Genomic DNA, 20,213 nt, shown 5'->3' with positions numbered 1-20,213 from the left:
TGTCCTCATGCGCGGCCCGTCGAGCAGAAGGTCAGAAAGCAAGCTTTGGAGCGGCAAGAGTTTATCATCGAAGAGATCAGGAAGTTGGAGGCGGCAGGCTTGGTCAGAGGGGTGCTCCACCCAACATGGTTGGCCAACCCGGTGGTGGTACGCAAGGCAAATGGGAAGTGGAGGTTGTGCATTGATTATACAGATATCAATAAAGCCTGCCCGAATAATCCTTTCCCTTTGCCGCACATTGACCAGATCGTGGACTCCATTGTAGGGTGCGACCTGCTGTCGTTCCTTGACGCCTATTCGGGATACCACCAAATCTTTATGATGAAGGAAGACAAAGAGAAGACCGCCTTCATCACCCCATGTGGTACGTATTGTTTTGGACGAATGCCTTTCGGGTTGAAAAGTGCTGGTTCGACATTTGCAAGAGCAGTTCAGATTGGTTTTGAGCCACAGCTCCATAGAAATATGGAGGCTTACATGGATGACATAGTGGTCAAAACCAAGGACAGAGCAACACTTGTGCAAGATTTGGAGGAAACATTTGCAAATTTGCGCAAGATCAATCTCAAGCTCAACCCTGAGAAGTGTGTCTTCGATGTTCCATCCGGTAAAATTCTCGGGTTCTTTGTGTCTCGGCGCGGGATCGAAGCAAACACCGACAAGATCAAGGCAATCGAGCAGATTGAAGCACCAAGGCGAGTCAAGGATGTGCGTTGGCTTGCCGGCTGCGTTGCCGCTGTAAGTAGGTTCATCTTCAAATCTGCTGAGCGCGCCCTCCCCTTCTTCAAGATTTTAAAGAAGGCAAGGCCCATGGAATGGACCCCGGAGGTCGAGGCAGCGCTGCAGGATTTGAAGAGGTACCTCTCCTCTACGCCAATACTAGTTGCGCCCAAACCGCGAGAGCCGTTGCTGATATATCTGGCGGCGACGAATCAAGTGGTCAGTGTTGCGCTAGTGGTACGGAGGGAAGTTAACGAAAAAGTGGTAGCGGTGGCAGGACTGTCGGATGACGAGCCAGAGTTCCCCCCAGCAGGGTCTGGTGCCGGCAAGGCAGGACCCCCGGCAAAATCTGGCACCGGCGAGACAGAAACCCCGGCAAAGTCTGGCGCCGGCAAGGCAGGATCAGCACAAGCAAATGAAGTGGCACAGAGGAAGAAGATGATGCAGCACCCAGTTTACTTCGTCAGCTCCCTCTTGTAGGGAGCTAGATCAAGGTACTCCGGTGTGCAGAAGTTGCTCTTCGGCCTCCTTATGGCCTCGAGGAAGCTGCGTCATTATTTTCAAGCACATGAGATCACCGCCATCACTCGTTCCCCGTTGCAACGGATCTTACACAACCCTGATGCAACCGGAAGGATTGTGGAATGGGCGTTGGAACTGTCAAGCTTTGGTCTCAGGTTTGAAAAGCACTTCAACAATCCAGAGCAGGGCTTTGGCGGAGTTCATTGCAGAATGGACCTCAACGCCTGGCGAAGAAATTCAAGAGACCGTTCTTCCTGGCAAGGAAGCAAGCCGCGACTGGGTTATGTACTTTGATGGGCCTTTCTCGCTGCAAGGCGCCGGTGCCGGCGTGCTACTTGTCGCGCCCACCGGAGAGCACCTCAAGTATGTAGTCCAAATGCATTTTCCCCGGGAGAAATCAACGAACAACACCTCGGAGTATGAGGGGCTGCTCGCCGGTCTCAGGATCGCGGCAGACCTTGGGATCATAAAGCTGATCGTCCGTGGGGATTCGCAACTCGTGGTGAAGCAAGTAAATAAGGATTATCAGAGCCCGCTGATGGTAGCTTATGTAGATGAAGTGAGAAAGTTGGAAGAGCGTTTTGACGGTCTACAAGCAGAGCATGTTCCTCGAGCAGAGAACAACATTGCTGACGACCTGTCGTTCACTTGCACTAAAGGTTTTCATTGCATATGTTGCATGTTATTATTTCTCTATTTTCATCGAGGGACTAAATTAAAATTGCGAAAAATTCACTCTCAAAGAGAGAAGGAGGAGACAAAATTGAAGAAGCAACCACTCATAATATTTTCATGTGAAGAAGAAGCAACGAGATGCGAAATTGTCCTTGACAACGCTAGTCCGATGGACAACTAAACAGTACAGCGACTGAAGCCAACCTCCCAGCCGTTGGATCAGAATCGAACGCCCGATACCCTCGCTCGTCGGCCGGGGTTTTAACGCGGTCCTCTCAAATCCTCAATTCCACCTTCCCGTTCCAAGGAGAGGAACTTCTAGAAGGAGGCGGCGAGGGCGAGCAGGGAGCGGAAGAGATGGAGAACGGCGGCAGCAAAGGCGACGTCCCGGAGGACGCCAACGCCCGTAAGTCTCGATTATCCCGTCCGTGTTCCCCCTTCTTCTTTGGATTCGGGCCGATTTGCCCGTCCGCGTTCTCCTGCTTTCTAGGTCGTCCTGCCATGGAAGAAGGGGTGCCTTGTGAGCTTGATTGTTTATGTGCCTCTTGCTTAGATTGCCCTGGAACGCAGTCGGAGGAGGCAGGGAAGGCCGATTCCTGCGCCGGGTGCCCGAACCAGCAGATTTGCGCCACCGCCCCCAAGGGCCCCGATCCTGGTAATCAGATCATCTCCGAGATTTTCATGCGCTATTCTATTTATTTATAACGTTATCTGTTGTCGGTGAATCAGCATCACTGCCATAATTTGTTCCTTGTTTTTAAGAAATACTTGAGCTCGGTTTAGGTAGTTTTAGCAGTAGTTACCCATGTATGTAACCTTATCATATTCAAGGTTGTTGCTTACTGATTTTGTATGGCCACAGATGACTGATTAAAATGTTATAGTCATGGTGTTCTAGAAAAGAAGATGTAACAGTCATTCCAGTCCAAACCGCAGAGTTGGCTGTGGATACTGCATAACTACCTATACAAGTCTCATAACAAGACTCAAAGTAGCGGTAGGAGTAATGCGCTTGTCTGTACTTTTGAGAAGGCAATGGCCAAAATACTGGCAAATGAAGCTGTGGAAGATTGCTATGCCGGCAAATACTTGCTCGCTGCTTTTCTCCAATAAATCACCCTAGCTCTTTAATCTTGTTCTAGTTCTGGCTTTCGGTTCTGAATATCCTTCTAGCTGGTGTTCTTTTGTTCGTTTTGTTCAAGTGTGGTGTTGGGGAATTAGCCAAGATGAAACTATCTCCATCTTGTGCATCTGTGGCTTATTCTTCTGCTCCTGCTCATATTTTGGAGTCAGCAAAGATAACTTATCCTTTATCAGTGCATCTGCTAACACTCCCCTTTCTGCTTGTTGGCCGCTGGAACTCAACTTTAGTGATGTAACATGTTCTTCAATAAAAAAAATAGCGTACAATTGAAATGACCCATTTTCTTGTAGAACATGTTGGAAGGTTTGAGAATTCCAGATTGATGATGAAGCACTGGCGTGCTCAGTATTTGTTCCTTCCTGTTGGTTAGATGGAATAAGTCCATTTTATCCCCTTTGACTCTTGCGTAGTCTAAATTTTTTATTTCTGAGTCCAAGATAGTCCACTTTACACTGCCGAACTGTCCCTGCTTCAGCCGACATGGTATATATCTTGTGTTCTTGATATGTTTGCTCAAGCCCAAGCTAAGCGGGGCTCGGCTCGCCAGCCAATGCTCAAGCCCAAGTCAGTGTGTATTTCTCGATCAGTAATCATTTACCAATAGATGATGGTGTTTATGACATATAAGATGTGCTTTATTCAGGATACATGTGGAATGGACCAGAGACTTGTAGCTCCTTCGTCCAGTATTCTTAGCTGACTCTGTGCTTCCTGCCTGATCGGTGCTGACTGACTGACTGTTGTTGTTTGTCTTGGGCCTGCTCTAGTTTTTGTGCTTAAGATAACCATATGCTAGTTTTTGTTCTTGATCTATTATAGGCTGGATAATCATTTTGTTATAATTGGTGGTTAACGCGTGTGCAAATATACTTAGTACTTTCGCTTCTATTACTTCCATTTTAAGTGGCCTCAAAATGTTGATGAGAGTATTGTATTGTGTTTTTTCAGACTTGGTTGCTATTGCTGAGCGGATGGCTACTGTGAAACACAAGATACTGGTTTTGTCAGGAAAGGGAGGTGTTGGAAAGAGCACATTTTCAGCCCAGCTCTCATTTGCCCTAGCTGAAATGGACCATCAGGTTGGCCTTCTCGACATAGATATATGCGGCCCTAGCATCCCAAAAATGTTAGGCCTTGAAGGCCAGGATATTCATCAGAGCAACCTTGGGTGGTCACCAATCTACGTTGAGTCCAACCTTGGTGTCATGTCGATTGGTTTTATGCTGCCTAACCCAGATGATGCTGTCATATGGAGGGGTCCTCGCAAGAACGGATTGATCAAACAGTTTCTCAAGGATGTTGACTGGGGAGAGATTGACTACCTTGTAGTGGATGCACCCCCTGGAACATCAGACGAGCACATCTCAATCGTCCAGTACCTACAAGCCACCGAAGTTGATGGCGCGATAATCGTGACGACCCCGCAGCAAGTTTCTCTAATAGACGTGAGGAAGGAGATCAATTTCTGCAAGAAGGTGGGCGTGCCAGTGTTGGGGGTTGTGGAGAACATGAGTGGCTTGAGGCAGGCGTTCACAGACCTTAAATTCGTAAAGCCAGGTCTCGCCGGGGAGATAGACGCCACAGAGTGGGCGATGAACTATATCAAGGAGAAGGCTCCGGAGCTTTTGTCGGTCGTGGCCTGCAGCGAGGTGTTTGACAGCAGCAAGGGCGGCGCGGAGAAGATGTGCCATGAGATGGGGGTACCTTTCCTGGGTAAGGTGCCGATGGACCCGCAGCTGTGCAAGGCAGCCGAGGAAGGGAGGTCGTGCTTCGCCGATCAGAGGTGCAGCGCCAGCGCACCGGCTCTGAAAAGCATAATCGACAAGCTGATCAAAACCAAGTAAGCAGACAATGTGTTTGTGCCTGTTGGAGAAGTACCACTAGTCCAAAATGTTACGATGATCTCTGAGAACTATCCTTGTACAATTGTTTGTTACATGCCCCAGTGGCTTCAACTCTGTTCTTAGTTTCCCAAAGTTTTTTGGCTTGTTTATCGATTTTGTTTCATAAGCAGTGAAGGTTGATGCGATAGGGGCAGAAATTACAGAAATCGTTTTGGCTTTGGAAATTTGCAGTTATTGCCCTGCTTTGCATCTTATATCTAGCTGCACAGTGTGCACGCGGAACAGAGAGGAATGCTTCTGTCTTGTACGAACTGAGTTATGCGTAGAAAGTAGAAACACGTCGGGCAGCTGGAGACACCGTTTATCACGTTGCTAATTCTTGCTCTGTCGTAGGCAAACCAGCCGGCAGTACTAGCTTAGGGCATGCATCACCAACGCTGGCCCACAAACTCTCTCCCGCATCTAACTGAGGGACCAGTCAGCGGATATGGATGTGTGATAGCCGCATACATTTCAAGCCAAATTTCAACTAAGCCGGGCATCCAATGCCGGCATCGGTGAGGAGGGTGGCGTCGGCTCATCCTCGCACGTGTCCTCCGTTGGGACGTCAGTGGCCTTCGTCTGCCTGCTGGCCAGAGACTGTCCCCACAAACTCTCTCCCGCATCTAACTGAGGGACCAGTCAGCGGACACGGGTGTGTGATAGCCGCATACATTTCAAGCCAGATTTCAACTAAGCCGGGCATTCAATGCTGGCATCGGTGAGGAGGGTGGCGTCGGCTCATCCTCGCACGTGTCCTCCATTGGGACGTCAGTGGCCTTCGTCTGCCTGCTGGCCAGAGACTGTCCCAGAGAGCTTTGGAGCGCGATGAGGCCATGGCGGACGTGGTGCGGAGAGAAGAAAGGGATCGGAGGAGGATGACTGCGGCTATGACTGGGGCTGGAGTTTATATAACGGGCGGGTGACAATGGGCCACCGCGGGTGTGGTTAATGGTGTGTGGCAGACGGACGGACGGGTGGCGTTGTAGTAGGTTCCTCAGCAACCGCATATCATTATAGGGCGATGGACCGCCCGAGTGTCGTTTGAACGTGGATCAATCGCGTGCACCGCGAAGCGGCGTAGGCGGTGCTCTCTCGAGCGGCACACCGCTTCAATGCCGGCAGCAGTGAGAGGTCGCGTCCGTCAATGATGCTCTGGAGCGGCGCTGACCGTTTCGTGCGGGAGGTGCGCATGGACGAGGGAGGGGGTAACGGTGGCCAGGGTAGTCCGAAGCGGACTTGCAGAGCGGTCCAGACGCCCGCAAAAGCCCCCTAGTTTATCTTCAGTTTACGAGAAAAAGTACATTCGGATCGTCGAGCGCATCGATATAAAGATCCGGATCGTCGAGCGCATCGATATAAAGATCCGGATCGATATAGAACCATATTAGATGACAAAACACATCTGGACCGCGCGGTACGATGATTACGGTGGTTTAAGGTCGGCGTCGGAGACACACCATTAGTTATTCAGACTTATGGTATTCGACATGAAAATGAATATCGATGAAAACTTCATTTTTTCTTGTGGGAAACAAACAATGGCATGTCGCTCTAGGGAGAGAATATTCGGTCGATACGTTGCGTGAACCCGCCCCAAAAATAGAGGAGGCCGCAAAAGCCAAAAGGCAAAATCCCGTCGCCCCTGACGCCTCACTCCTCCCCTCCCTCACCCATTCCATTCCCCTCTCTCTCTCTCTCTCTCTCTGCACCGCACCCGAACCGAGCGACGCCTCCCTTCCGACCCATACACCCGCTGCGCGGCGACGACACCGGCGGCCGGCCCCAGGCGCGGACGAGTCCGGCGAGCTCTCCGGTCCTCGTTCCACCGCCCACCTCGGGCGCGGGCCTCTGCTCCAGCCGGAGGTACGAACTCGGCCCCAAATCACGCGATGCTAGCCAGCCCAATTCATCGGTTCGGCGTCGGATTTGTGTTGCCTGTCACTAGATCTGGATGTGGCGGATGCATAATCGCTCATGGGATTGGTTCGAGTCCATAATTTGCGTTCTACGATTAGGATTGCCCGTTCGCACCTGTTCGTTCGTCTGACCCCCACATATTGCTCTATGCTGGCATATCTGAATGCTTGAAGTGTTAATTAATCGATCTCACTACATATTTCCTGATGCTCGGGTGTGCCTAGTCATGGTTCAGTTAATTTTGCAGGATGATTTAGGAATATATGTTCGTATGTAATGGACCAATACCAATTTTAATCACAAATCATTTTTGAGTTGTTGACTGGTCTACTGCTGCTTGCAGCTGCTAATACCCAGTTTCAGAGAGGGAGAATACCAGGATACTGATCTAGAACCATGGTATGTGCGATCAGCTAGGAGGGCACCAGTGTTCTAGATGGTGGACGTTACCCTGCTTAGGTGCTAGGTGCCACCCTCCTATCTAGGTGTCTGCCTAATCCTGACTAGAATCTTCCCGGCCGCCAGCTTGGTGCTTTTTAGAGTACTCCAAGGCCATCTTCCCTAAGCAGCAGCCTCATTTCCTGGTGCAGTTGGTTCATGTCATCCATGCCAGGGAGGATGATAATATTGTTATTTGTAGCATTCATACTACTATCCTACTTCCAAATCAGATGCTAAATTTATGTGGGTTATTACTGGTTAGTTTTATTTCACGCAAGTAGTATCACTTCATAATTTTATTCCGGCTCCATGGCTGCTACATATCTGCTTTGCCAGGCTACACTTCTGCTTGCCTCTGCCACCGCGACATTTTTAAAGTGTATATGTGGATTGCCTAGCCCTTTCCAAAAAGACTTTTGGTTGCGTTGGGTAGTGCATGAAGCTTAACATGGTATCAGAGTCTTAAGGTCTTGAGCTCAAGTCCTGGCTTCTGCAATTTATCCAAAATTTGCTGTTGCTCCCTCTTTGTCCATGTATAGGCCTCTTGAGCCATACCTGTGAGTCTATTCACGTGTTGACTTCCCGCATCACATGTGAGAGGGGGTGTTGAAGTGTATATGTGGATTGCCTAGCCCTTTCCATCAGTTTGGATTTTTGGTTACGTTGGCTAGTGCATGTAGCTTAACAGACATCTCCTCCCATACCACTGGGCCCACTCTGACCCCATTTCCCGCTATCTCGCACTGCTGGCACACTCCTGAAGGCTGAGGCCATCTCTGTACCTGCCCGGTTTGCCAAGTTGGCTGCACAGAATCCGAACGTCACCTCTGGCACCTTTGACCAACTAGGCGATCTCCCTGCCTTACTCTGCTAAGGTTGCCCGGCCGCTTTTCAGAGAACTTGTGCATGTTCTTTTGTTCCTCTTATCTTAAAACTAAGAACACAAACACCATTTGTCTTGGGGGATATATAGATGACTAGAGGATGAATATAGAACCCTGTGAACTTTTGAAAAAGGACCCCCCAATTTACAAATCTCTGTCAACTCACAAGCCCCATATCCTAGAGGTCTGCTGTGGTTACTTTCCGCGTGGAGCTTTTCTGGAATATCCATAGTCAGTTGTCACATGTTAGTCAACTTTTGAGCCGAGTTAATTGATCACTTTGTTTTCTTGAGGCTATTTTTTCCCCTCACAAATCTGTATAGTGAAAACTGAGAAGCTTAAAGAACATAAAGTAACAATATACCTTAATAATTGTAGCTGCTGCTGTTTCTTTCATGGTTGATGTTAACAATCATGATTTTGGAATATAGTTCCCTATGTCCTTAGGTATTGTAATCAATTTGCAAATAAAAACTGTTTAACATTGTACCAGGGCAAGTGCTAAGTAAGAACTTTCAATGAATATGAGCTACCTTTGCTATGCCCTAGGAGGAACTCCGAACAATTTTGGGTCTATCAACAATCTTTTGTTACACGCTATCCCTCAGCAAGTAAAATAATTTCTCTATGATGTGATGTGCCCTGCAGGCTCACCTTCAGCCTCACTTAGGATACTTTCATTATTTATGTCCCTATTGTTGGTTTAGAGTTCTAACTATTTGTTTTCATCATTCCATGTCTCATTAAGTTTCTGTCTGAATAATATCTATTAGATGAATGCCTGATCATTATTTTGATTCTACTTTGCTGATTTCTATGTACAGCGTGTATCTGAACTTGGTATGTTTGACTATGTTCAGGCTAATAGGTCTTGTCGCTTCCGTGCTGTATACTGAGATAATATGGTTGAGTGCACAATGGTATCGACCTTACTTGACGGTCTTCCTAATGAAGTGGCTCTCCAGTGCCTTGCACGTGTCCCGTTTGTATCTCATCCTATTCTTCAGCTGGTTTGCCGCTCTTGGAGAGCATCTGTTCGCAATGGGGAGCTTCTCAATGTTCGGAATCAGATTGGTGCGACAGAAGAACTGCTATGTGTGTTAGCATTTGAACCTGAAAACATTTGGCAACTTTATGATCCTCGTCGAGACAAGTGGATAACTCTCCCTGTCATGCCATCTCAGATTAGGAACATTGCCCGTTTTGGAGTTGCCTCTGTTGCTGGAAAACTCTATGTAATTGGTGGTGGCAGTGATAGAGTTGACCCCCTTACTGGAGACCATGACACAATCTTTGCGAGCAACGAGGTCTGGTCTTATGATCCTCTCCACCGCTTGTGGGCCCAGAGGGCTCCAATGCTTGTAGCTCGAGCTATGTTTGCTTGTTGTGCATTGGATGGGAAGATAATTGTTGCTGGGGGATTTACAAACTGCCGCAAATCGATATCGGAGGCTGAGATTTACGATCCTGAAGCTGACACATGGGAGTCCCTCCCTGATCTCCGTCAGGCACACCCCTCTGCATGCTCTGGTCTTGTCATCAAGGATAAGATGCACGTATTGCATAAAGGGATATCAACAGTCCAGATTCTCGAAGATGGCGGTAATTATTGGGCTGTTGAGGACTACTCTTGGCTGCAAGGCCCAATGGCAATGGTTGGTGGAGAGTTGTATGTGCTGAGCAATAGCTGCATTAGGAAGCAGCATGGTGAGAATTTCCCTGATAAGATGGTTCCTTGTGCATCAGGATTCCAAAGCAGGATTGGCTTTGGCATGATTGGCTTAGGGGACAGCATATGTTTGTTTGGTGGAGTGATTGGGCCTGGGCCAAGAAATCAGTGCATTAAGCCATTGTCTGATGTTGATATCTTGAATGTCGCAAGCGAGAGGCCAACCTGGCGACAAGGATCGCCGATGACGCGTTGCCGAGGGAGTATCGCAGGCTGTGCTCTGCTGAAGATATAGGCTTGTTCCAGTGTGGGATCGTGCTGTTGCTGAAAACTGCAGATGGATTTTATTTATTCTGCATCTCATTTAATTTCTGAAAAAAAGGTTAACTATGCTTTTAGTTCTGGATCACTTGTTGTAGCATTGAGGATATATGTTGGCCATGACTCGAATGTCAGATTGTCAATCAGTTATTATACTACTATATTATACTACATGCGCCTTGCAGTGCTTGCTGCAATCTTATTGGTTTGATTTTTTATTTTTTTTTGCACAATGCAAAGTTCCCCGTGTGTTTCAAAATTGGACTTGCTACGTACAGAATAGATGTTAGGAACAGGAAGTGCAATCTATGCTCTTTGGTTAATTGGTTAAGTATAAGATGAAGTTTACGAATGCAGTTTTTTTGTGCTTTTTCAACTGGAAGCTACTCTTGGTATCCTAAAAGTGAAGTTATGATTTTTCTGATTTTTTTTTTTTTTGCATCTGGAAGGCCTTTCCAACATACGGTTCTCTTGTTCACCAGATCAGAGACATGTTATAAGATTAGAGTGAAGAATGAGCGGCACCCGGGAAAAAACCCACCACTATTTATGCAACTCATTCCAGTTCCTTCAAGCTGAGATTACCCCACTTCGGCAATGTTTTTGACCACATGACAAGATATGGGTGCAAAATCAATTGAACTTTCTTGGCTTGCCAATTTTTGCCGAAGCAAGAGTTGGCTTTAGAAGTTTAGTCGCATCAACATGGCACTGACGGTGATGGTGTCTGTTGTCTCGAATAAAATTCCTCCGGCTCCGATCCGGGCTTCGGTAGCTATTGGTCCGCCGTTGCTGAGGAGGTTGGCAGTTTTTCTCTCTGCTGTTATTCATGGACGACGCCCTTGGTTCTTTGTGTCAAGTTGGCGTGGCTTCATAGGCACTGCGGGCAACATCATCATTTTCTTCATCAATTCCTTTTCGAATCTCTGTGAGCAAGGTGATGGCCGTCTTCAACAATCCCTTTTATTTCAATCTTCTTTATGAGCAAGGTGATGGCCTGGTCTAGCAATACTGGTGTGCTTACCTACCTAGATCGAGGTGCACACACACACACCCACACACCCACACACCAGATATGCTTGGCGCAATTGCCAATCTCCATCACCATTGCCGGTAAAAACAATGGTGGCCCAACAAGGCGAGTTCAGTTGCGACTTTGATAAGAATTTCGAGTCATTGTGGTATTGGTTGTATCTCCCTTCGTTTAGGGTCATTTCTGTACGTCTTTAGGTTCAGTTTCCCGTATCTGGTTATATCGGATGTTCTCTTGATTTAATAATATAATCCAAATTTGAGTTTTTTAAGAGCACGTCCTGAACGAAGGGACATACAACCAGTAATATAATCCAAATTTGAGTTTTTTGCGAAAAAAGTCTATTATAGAGAAATTTGCCCCTCTTCTCTTCCACTATAGTTTCTAGTGCCAAGGCCGTACAGTTTAGCAGAAGAGAGGCAAACTTCTCTATAATAGACCCGGGCCTTTTTTCGCAAAAAATATAAAATAAAATAAATATAAACTGACGCTTGCTAGGTTTGCAAGGTTCTTCCATGGTGAATTAGTTTTTTTTATCAGTCCCGCTGAGCGGAATGTGTGAATTTAACAAGATGGTAGTATCATTTATTTATAATCGTAAAATGGTACACTGTTTTGAAAAGCAGAGACTGCTTATTACAAATGCTCTCCATATATAACATACAGAGCAAGTAATTTCCCTCTGAAGTAATTCTCTGTAAACCCACAACGCTCCTGTTCTTAACCGGCACTTGGTAGCGGCTAAAACTTTGCAAGAGTTGGCGGTGCCCAAACATAGCCAAGAGTCGGCACGTACCCCATCCTCTTGCTCAACTCATCGGCCTCCAGAGGACCCCGGGTTCCCGGTTGGTATGGCAGAGCCTTGAGCCTGCCAGCATCGATGTCGTGCAACAAAGGAGTGAAGATCTCCCAGGCAGCCTGTTGAAACGGTGTCATGTTCCCAACAGAAATTCACTGCAAAAGAAGCACGGATGTAAATGCTATGGTGTACAAACCTTGAGCTCATCTCGGCGAACAAAGTGCTGCTGGTCACCTCTTATCCTGCCAAGACATACATAGGTATCGGTGAGTAGATTGAGGGGAAGAATGTTTGTTCTTTCAGACGAAAGGTGAGAATTTTTCAGGTTATATATGGCGCCTCCTGTGCATTGATGGGTAAAGGGCATGCGACGTGCAGAGAATTGAATGTGTTGCAAAAGAATTTAGCAGAAGATGAAGGATGGACAGCACATACGTGTCCAAGATAAGACGCTCGTACGCTTCTGGGATTTTTACATCTTGGTACCGTAGCCCATAGGATAAATCCAGTTCGCTCTGTTCTGTTGCCATTTCGAGCCCTGGTTTCTTTACCTGCCCAAAGTCATCAAGTTTGTGGCGACAAATATCAGTCGATAGCTACTGTATCTAGTTCTGAATTTTAGACAAGTAGTTGTACATACAGTTAATTTCATATACATGGCTTCCGATGGCTGCAGGCGTATGACAAATTCATTTCTTCCTTGTTTCTTGCCTGTACAAAGGTAAATAGCAACAAACACAGAGCTATTTTGATTCAATAGAGGAAAAATTCAACTTCGGTGCTAACAAGAATAAGATAATATTTTGAGACAAACAGGTTCATAACAATCAACAGTAGCGGAGATGATTTGGCACCATTTTAGTTGAGGCTTAATATTACCAAGGGGTTTAACTTTATCATTTGCGCAAATGATAAAGTTAAAATGACAGATTATCCCTAACAGTTCTAAAGAAACAAAATTCAACATTATGAAGCATTTCTTGAGCTCTTTTACTCATGAGAAGATGATCAATTCTTGTCAGTACTAAACAGGCATAAGCAGGGTTAACCCATGTCAAAGAAACAATGATTATACAAATCAGTAAGGTCATACTGAAAGTACTCGACTTACTTGAATTTAGTGGCCTACTATGTAGCAACTCATCCCATGTTTATATATTGTGGTAACTTCGCTAGGTTCTGTGCTCACTTTACGGGTATCACGTCATTACACGTTTTAAGCAAGTACTCTTCATATCAACACATTGGGCATGTTCTACATCGCACAGATTTATAGTGGGGAGTTGGAGTATTCTCTTTAGTATGCATGGCTTTTGCAAGACCAAGCTTGATGATGGCACATTTGGAAGGAGAAAAGCATCAGTACATACATCTAAAAATATCGCCCGGAGCATCCTTGAACTGCACACGTATCTCTGCTTTCTTAGAGCTTAGTGCTTTACCAGCCTTAAGGACGAAAGGAACTCCTACAGCACAATTATTCAAATGTCAGTACTGAAAGATAAATACAGGGATCTGAAAATTCCCAAGTAGTTTATAATGCAGTTTCATTTTTTCACTACAAAACTGAAAGGTGTATTAGACGAAATCTTCCAATCCTAACAAGAAACCGCATCGCAAATATGTCAGGAATGTGATGCAGGACTAATAATGTCGTAAGACTCTTTTGTCGCAAAAAGACAGACAGTTCAGATGGAAAAAAATGTGGATACTGGGTTAAGAAATATACTTGATGATGTGATTTTTGAGCTTTAAAATAAATAACCAATCATGGAAGAAGTAAAATATACCATCCCATCTCTCATTGTGTACCCTCAGTACAACGGACGCAAAAGTAGGCGTGTTGGATTCATTTGGCACTGTCGGATCATCCTTGTAGCCATCATATTGCCCAAGGACTACCTCGTCATGGTTTATACAGCTCACTGATTGCAGAACCTGACAGTGTAAGATGAATTTACTTCTAAGAAATAAAAACAAGGAGTTCATACTTAGGTATCACACCAAAAGTCCAAAGGTAGATTTTCTATTAAGCAGGATATAATATGGAGTATAGTAGTATGATTTAAGGAGATGCAAGAACCTTGACTTTCTCATCTCTTATGTGCTCAGGACTAAGAGAGACAGGCTTTTCCATGGCTACCAAACAAAAGACCTGCAAATGAGATTGATAGTCACTAAGCAGAGCTCTAAATTCCTGAAAAAAAAAACAGTATTCTCTTTCGAGGAATTCTAACGCATGACAGGTAGCTACTCCCCCTGCTAAAAAAAATTAATATGAAAACTGTGATGCCATAGAGTGCTAATCATTCTGAATGACTGTGAGAGACATTCCCACAGTAAATAATTGCTACTATAGATTCATATGAGGACAATTTACCTGCAGCAAATGGTTCTGAATGATATCCCGAATGATACTGTAGCAACAAATTTGAGGTCAGATATTCAATTTGCTACAACAGGAATACCAATACATAATATAAACACTAGATCCAGCAAGGTTTTGTCTTGCATCTGTTAACAAATATGCCAGACTAATGCACCTGAATGGACTTTGAGTTCCGAAAATATTGGTGTTCTGTAAAAGAAATGTGCCGTTGGCTGTGTGGGCCTTTATTAATTTAAAGCCAAACTCATGTGAGCCTTCTGTTTAAAGAAAGAAATGCGCAACTCGAGCTTATGAAATGCAGAGCTGTACATGAAAAATATATTTATTGTGACATGTGCACCATTAAAATTTACAATATATAGAAGAGATACTTTGCATCATAGTTTCAGCTTAAAGTATATGTGCTTGAAATAAAATGCACTCAGCATAAGAACTTCCTTGGAAAAGTTAAATTTACAACATACCCATATTGATCAAAATATCCTCCACGTCCATCAGTTCCGAAGTCCTCCCGGAATACAATCTGCAAGATAGGTTTATTACATGCAAGCACATACTGTTGTGACCATTATCAAAATGAAATGCTCCAACTATTCGAACAAGAACTTATTTAGTTTTAGACAAACAGCAAAGGAAGATGTATGATATTATACAGATATAAACAAAATATACAAAGAAGCACGGCAAATGGAAGTGTCCTAACAACCTAAGATTGCATATTACCTGTACGTTATCAATGTTATCACGATTCCAGAGGGGCAGAAAAAAGCGGTTTGCAAAGCGAAGCACGAGCTGCAAATATATGACAAGTTGATAGCATGGAAAACATTTACAAAAGCAGAAAAATATACACAGCTAACCAATAACACACAAATTACCAAGTTTTGGACCAACTCCTTTCCTAAATAGTGGTCAATTCTATATAGTTGTTCTTCATCGAAAAGCTCTCCAAGTTGGGCACTCAATTCCTCAGCAGAGTCTAAATCCTTTCCGAAGGGCTTTTCAACAATAACCCTTGTCCAACCAGTATGAGAGGCTGAAAGTAGAGCACAGTGGTTACCACAAGTAAAGAGCATGGATCTAAAATACTTAATTAACACATCCAAATAAATCATATACATATATTTTCAGTACTTTTAAGGGGTCAGCTTTTTTTCATTTAAAAGTAACTCACATGGAGTCATGCAATATGATCTTATCATTTTGCATACTGAGGGGTACACTGAAGGAGGTAATGCCAAATAAAATAGTCTTCGGGAGTTTCCTGGTTGGTTGTTCTCTGATGTTTCATTCTCAGAGATTGTCTTGTTTAGCAATTCAAATCCTGCCCCATTATCATATGAACCACTAACATACTTAATCTGCAAGGAAAACTCTTCATGGTTATATAAGTGAAATACCACACGAGCTATGCATAATATCAGCAACTCACTAATTGCAAAAATTGTGAAAGATGTTCATCTGAAGCTCCTTTGAGATATCTGTAACAATACAAGGATGACATTAAGACGCATTTTTTTTTTGGAACCAGCATTTTCATCATATATAAAAATGGAGGAAACACCATCCTCATACAAAGCACACCAATTTATTTGTACACAAAATTATTATATTAACTCCAGAAATGTGGACCTTACCCACGAATGCGTTCTCTTAACCCTTCATCAGATATATCTGATCTTGCATACCCAAATATATGGACTTCTCCAGATTGTATAAATCCCTGTCTTATCAGAGAGCAATATTCAGCCAATATGTGCCAAGCTGAGAAGACATTATGTACATGACATGAAGCACATTATACAATGATGTTCAATTATTTCTTTAATACAGTCATGTACGGTTTACATTTGGGTGCGAGTTAACTAACTCAAGATAGATTACCTTGTGCACTAGTTTATCCCCTTTGAACGGCAACTATTGCAAAGTTATGATAGATTACCTGTTGAAAAAGGTTGAAGAGTGCTGGAAAAGTTTTCTTTTTAGCAAGGTCCCCAGAAGCACCTAGTACAACAATGGACAAGCAGCCAGACTCTGAAGAAAGCTCCAAGTCCTTCAAGTCTGACAAAGAACTCGTGCTAATTCGTCCCGATGATGGTGAAGATACATCCGATCCTCCTGACATGGTAGTCTAGTCTGTATGGTTTCTCCGTCCTTCCAAGATAACCTAAGAATGGAGAGGTACACTTAATCTCAAGATGTATGAGCTCTTCAGCTACATAACTTTGATCAATGCCAAGTTATTAATCAAGCAAAATGCCTCTTCACTGATTGACAGGTCCAAATGAAATTTTGCAACAAGAGAAAAAAAAAGGACAGGGAACTAAATTTGAAGGCCATCACAGAATAAAATAACTTAAACTGAACCTTGCTGTTCAACCATTGGCCATCGGTTGCCAAACTGAGAATGCAACATTTGAAACACAATCCCAGAGAAGTTTGTTGTAGTAGCATGTTCATGAACTAATAACCACGGATGTGCTTCAAGAAAAAACATGGATGTGCTAGTGCTGCTATGAGATTCTACTTCTAGTCAAGTTAAAAATTACTGTCTGTGCAAAGTAACTAACTGCATTGAAACATGGCTCCCCCATATGCGTGAACATTACAATTGCGACTTCAGATCTGTTGCATACACTAAAATCTCACTTTGTAGAACCTTGAAAGGGCAAGCGTTTCATATAAATAAAATAAAATGTAATGGCCCTGTTTATGAGTAAAACCGGGCCGAAAAGGGTTTAAAAAATATCTGTGTTCAGAGGAGGAAAAGGGAAAAATGATGTTATCCTATTTGGAGCAGTTAAAAATCCCCGCCCCAACTCCGAATTATGGAACGACTAATTAAGCAGCCTAGCGGTATGTCCAAGAACAAAACATGCAAACAAAAATTAAACCGGCGACGAGACCTATCCCATCCCGAACCGCAACGCGATCCTTCCTTCCTTGGGGACGGGAAGCAGAGGCGGCCGGTGAATCGACTAAGGACTCCTCAGACCCAACAAGAGGAATCGTTGTGGTCGGCAGCTGTGCGATCGAGAGGAGGATGAGAAAACTGACCAGTGAACACTGAAGAGACGATGGGGCTTGACTTGGGGAGGAGGAGGTGGTGCCGGTGGGATGGGAATATTTTGCTTTCCTTTGGGTGGGAATTATATGGCTTTCCTTTCTCGCCGCCGCTTTTATACTCGGCTCGCCCTCGGCTGCTTCCACTCCCCTTTGACCCGCTGGCTGAACCTTCTTCCACCACATCCACTGATCCACATCCTGTTCTGTTTCTCTTTTCTTCTAATCCAATAAAAACAGAGGGAGTATTCAGTATTTTTCTCTAATAAAAGCATCTCTACCCGATCCTTGTTCTATTTGTTTTTAAGGGGTTATGTCTCACCTAGTCGATCCCTCAAAATCCTTAGAGGAGTATAATTTTTACTCATCGCATTTTAGCCACTTATATTTACTCGACCAACGCCACTTCTCAAGAGAACCCCCCCCCCCTCCCTCGCTCGACCGCATCCACTCCGACGCGGTTGTCCTTGCCTCCGCGGTCTCCATGCGCCGCCCCATTAGTCTTCCTATTAGATTTTATTAGGAGAACTCAAATGGTGGAACGGGCTATTCTTAGTAATTGACACATTATCAGTTTTAACATCTCGAGAGACATGGTCATCAAGAGACTTTTCATAAGTAATGGTGATTCATCATCTATTAGGATCTTAGCATTTTCAAGACAATCTTCTTTAAAGCCCTCTTTATTCCCTTTTACAATCCAAGAAAATTGATCCATTAAACACTTGTTGAATTAGATGTAAAAAGGGGAAACTTTCTTTTTAGCATTTTCCACAAACGTATGAGGATCACGAGACATATATCTCCTCATAAAATCTCTATCATATAAAATTTCATCTATCATAAGACATTCATAATTCACATTATAAAAGTCAAAGAATTCTCTAGCTTCTCGCACTATATAATCAAATTCATTCATGAGAATAAGAGCGGTTATCTTTTTAGCCTTAGGGTTGTTTATGACAAGTAGCTCAAAAAACAATCTTTGCAGAATAGGATGAGTACGCATGAATCTTCTTTTAAGTTTAATGATGAGTGTAGAAATAGCTTGGGCACAACTATTGGTTCTTTTAAGAATAGGAATATCATTACACACCAATGTTCCCATACAAGTAAAGAACTCTTACTAACACTTTTCTCTATAATATTCCCACTCCCCGTCACAAAAGTTTTAGTATCCAAATTTATGGGAGTCTCCATCTTAGGAGTTTTACTATCCTTACTTTCACCCTTAACGATAACAAATTCAGACATGATAGCAACCTCAAGTAAAGCAAGTGAACGAGCAAACTAACAAAGCAAATATTTTTTGTTTTTTAATGTTTATGAGAAGTGGGGGAGATAAAAACGAGAGATGAAGGCAAATAAAAAGTAGAACAAGTAGATGATAGTTTGTGTATGGGTACTTGATAGGTTTTGATAATGTCTCCCCGGCAACGATGATAGAACTTCTTTCTGCTACTTGTGAGCTGCATTGGGATTTTCCCCGAAGAGAAAGGGAGATGTAGTACAGTAGAGATAAGTATTTCCCAACCCCGCAAAAAAAGATATAAGTATTTCCCTCAGTGAGAACCAAGGTTTATCAAACCAATAGGAGAATCATGCAAAGCCTCGTGAACATCACATGCACACACAAAAGCAAATATTGAAGGAAATATGCCCTAGAGGCAATAATAAAGTTGTTATTTATATTTCCTTATATCATAATAAATGTTTATTATTCATGCTAGAATTGTATTAACAGGAAATTTAGTACATGTGTGAATACATAGACAAACAGAGTGTCCCTAGTATGCCTCTACTTGACTAGCTCGTTAATCAAAGATGGTTAAGTTTCCTGACCATAGACATGTGTTGTCATTTGATGAACGGGATCACATCATTAGAGAATGATGTGATGGACAAGACCCATCCGTTAGCTTAGCATAATGATCGTTTAGTTTTATTGCTATTGCTTTCGTCATGACTTATACATATTCCTCTGACTATGAGATTATGCAACTCCGGAATATCGGAGGAACACTTTGTGTGCTATCAAACGTCACAACATAACTGGGTGATTATAAAGATGCTCTACAAGTGTCTCCGAAGGTGTTTCTTGAGTTGGCATAGATCAAGATTAGGATTTGTCACTCTGTGTATCGGAGAGGTATCTCTGGGCCCTTTCGGTAATGCACATCACTATAAGCCTTGCAAGCAATGTGACTAATGAGTTAGTTACGGGATGATGCATTACGGAATGAGTAAAGAGACTTGCCGGTAACAAGATTGAACTAGGTATGAGGATACCGACGATCGAATCTCGGGCAAGTAACATACCGATGACAAAGGGAATAACATATGTTGTTATGCGGTTTGACCGATAAAGATATCCGTAGAATATGTAGGAGCCAATATGAGCAGCCAGGTTCCGCTATTGGTTATTGACCGGAGATGTGTCTCGGTCATGTCTACATAGTTCTCGAACCCGTAGGGTCCGCACGCTTAACGTTCAATGACGATTTGTATTATGAGTTATGTGATTTGGTGACCAAAGTTTGTTCGGAGTCCCAGATGAGATCACAGACATGACGAGGAGTCTCGAAATGGTCGAGAGGTAAAGATTGATATATTGGACGAAGGTATTTGGACACCGGAATGGTTTCGGGATGTTTAAGATATTTATCGGGGAACCGAGGGGTTACCGGAACCCCCCAGGGAAGTTATGGGCCTTAATGGGCCATAAGGGAGTAGGAGAGGGCAGCCCGCAG

At 44.0% G+C, this 20,213-nt stretch overlaps 3 protein-coding genes across 4 annotated transcripts; 2 read left to right on the top strand and 1 right to left on the bottom strand.

The window, feature by feature from the left end:
* The first annotated feature begins 2,041 nt into the window (after positions 1 to 2,041).
* Positions 2,042 to 5,071, top strand: LOC109752761 (cytosolic Fe-S cluster assembly factor NBP35). The gene is made up of 3 exons (XM_020311663.4): positions 2,042 to 2,323; positions 2,471 to 2,572; positions 4,010 to 5,071. The coding sequence occupies exons 1-3, from the start codon at positions 2,275 to 2,277 to the stop codon at positions 4,903 to 4,905; spliced, it is 1,047 nt and encodes a 348-aa protein (XP_020167252.1). The 5' UTR covers positions 2,042 to 2,274; the 3' UTR covers positions 4,906 to 5,071.
* Positions 5,072 to 6,558: 1,487 nt separating this feature from the next.
* On the top strand, positions 6,559 to 10,376 carry LOC109752753 (F-box/kelch-repeat protein SKIP30). The gene is made up of 2 exons (XM_020311649.4): positions 6,559 to 6,810; positions 9,050 to 10,376. Exon 2 carries the CDS (start codon positions 9,092 to 9,094, stop codon positions 10,151 to 10,153), a length of 1,062 nt encoding a protein of 353 aa, XP_020167238.1. The 5' UTR covers positions 6,559 to 6,810; positions 9,050 to 9,091; the 3' UTR covers positions 10,154 to 10,376.
* Positions 10,377 to 11,775: 1,399 nt separating this feature from the next.
* LOC109752767 (glucose-6-phosphate 1-dehydrogenase, cytoplasmic isoform) lies at positions 11,776 to 17,682 on the bottom strand. 2 transcript variants are annotated; one of them, XM_020311672.2, is made up of 16 exons: positions 17,458 to 17,682; positions 16,343 to 16,567; positions 16,038 to 16,123; positions 15,833 to 15,881; positions 15,575 to 15,761; positions 15,279 to 15,436; positions 15,124 to 15,192; positions 14,865 to 14,923; positions 14,392 to 14,428; positions 14,095 to 14,166; positions 13,802 to 13,949; positions 13,382 to 13,477; positions 12,652 to 12,722; positions 12,447 to 12,562; positions 12,208 to 12,253; positions 11,776 to 12,130 (listed from the first exon to the last, which is right to left on the bottom strand). In XM_020311672.2, exons 2-16 carry the CDS (start codon positions 16,523 to 16,525, stop codon positions 11,954 to 11,956), a joined length of 1,554 nt encoding a protein of 517 aa, XP_020167261.1. In that variant the 5' UTR covers positions 16,526 to 16,567; positions 17,458 to 17,682; the 3' UTR covers positions 11,776 to 11,953. The 2 variants fall into 2 exon arrangements, with proteins under 2 accessions (XP_020167261.1, XP_020167264.1); XM_020311675.4 differs by having other exon boundaries at positions 17,307 to 17,503.
* Between the last annotated feature and the right edge of the window lie 2,531 nt (positions 17,683 to 20,213).

Source organism: Aegilops tauschii, chromosome 6, assembly GCF_002575655.3.
Source record: "Aegilops tauschii subsp. strangulata cultivar AL8/78 chromosome 6, Aet v6.0, whole genome shotgun sequence".
Taxonomy (NCBI): domain Eukaryota; kingdom Viridiplantae; phylum Streptophyta; class Magnoliopsida; order Poales; family Poaceae; genus Aegilops; species Aegilops tauschii.
The sequence above is the reverse complement of the archived record's forward strand: the minus strand, read 5'-3'. Positions and strand labels throughout refer to the sequence as shown.

Bases quoted from the DNA above. Each gene is read 5' to 3' on its own strand.
- LOC109752761 (XM_020311663.4), top strand. From the start codon at position 2,275: ATGGAGAACGGCGGCAGCAAAGGCGACGTCCCGGAGGACGCCAACGCC. The intron at 2,324-2,470 runs GTAAGTCTCGAT...CCTCTTGCTTAG, and splicing joins CCCGGAGGACGCCAACGCCC to ATTGCCCTGGAACGCAGTCG. The intron at 2,573-4,009 runs GTAATCAGATCA...GTGTTTTTTCAG, and splicing joins CCCCAAGGGCCCCGATCCTG to ACTTGGTTGCTATTGCTGAG.
- LOC109752753 (XM_020311649.4), top strand. From the start codon at position 9,092: ATGGTTGAGTGCACAATGGTATCGACCTTACTTGACGGTCTTCCTAAT.
- LOC109752767 (XM_020311672.2), bottom strand. From the start codon at position 16,525: ATGTCAGGAGGATCGGATGTATCTTCACCATCATCGGGACGAATTAGC. The intron at 14,924-15,123 runs GTAATATGCAAT...CCTATCTTGCAG, and splicing joins ATAACATTGATAACGTACAG to ATTGTATTCCGGGAGGACTT. The intron at 12,563-12,651 runs GTATGTACAACT...GACTTTGGGCAG, and splicing joins CCATGTATATGAAATTAACT to GTAAAGAAACCAGGGCTCGA.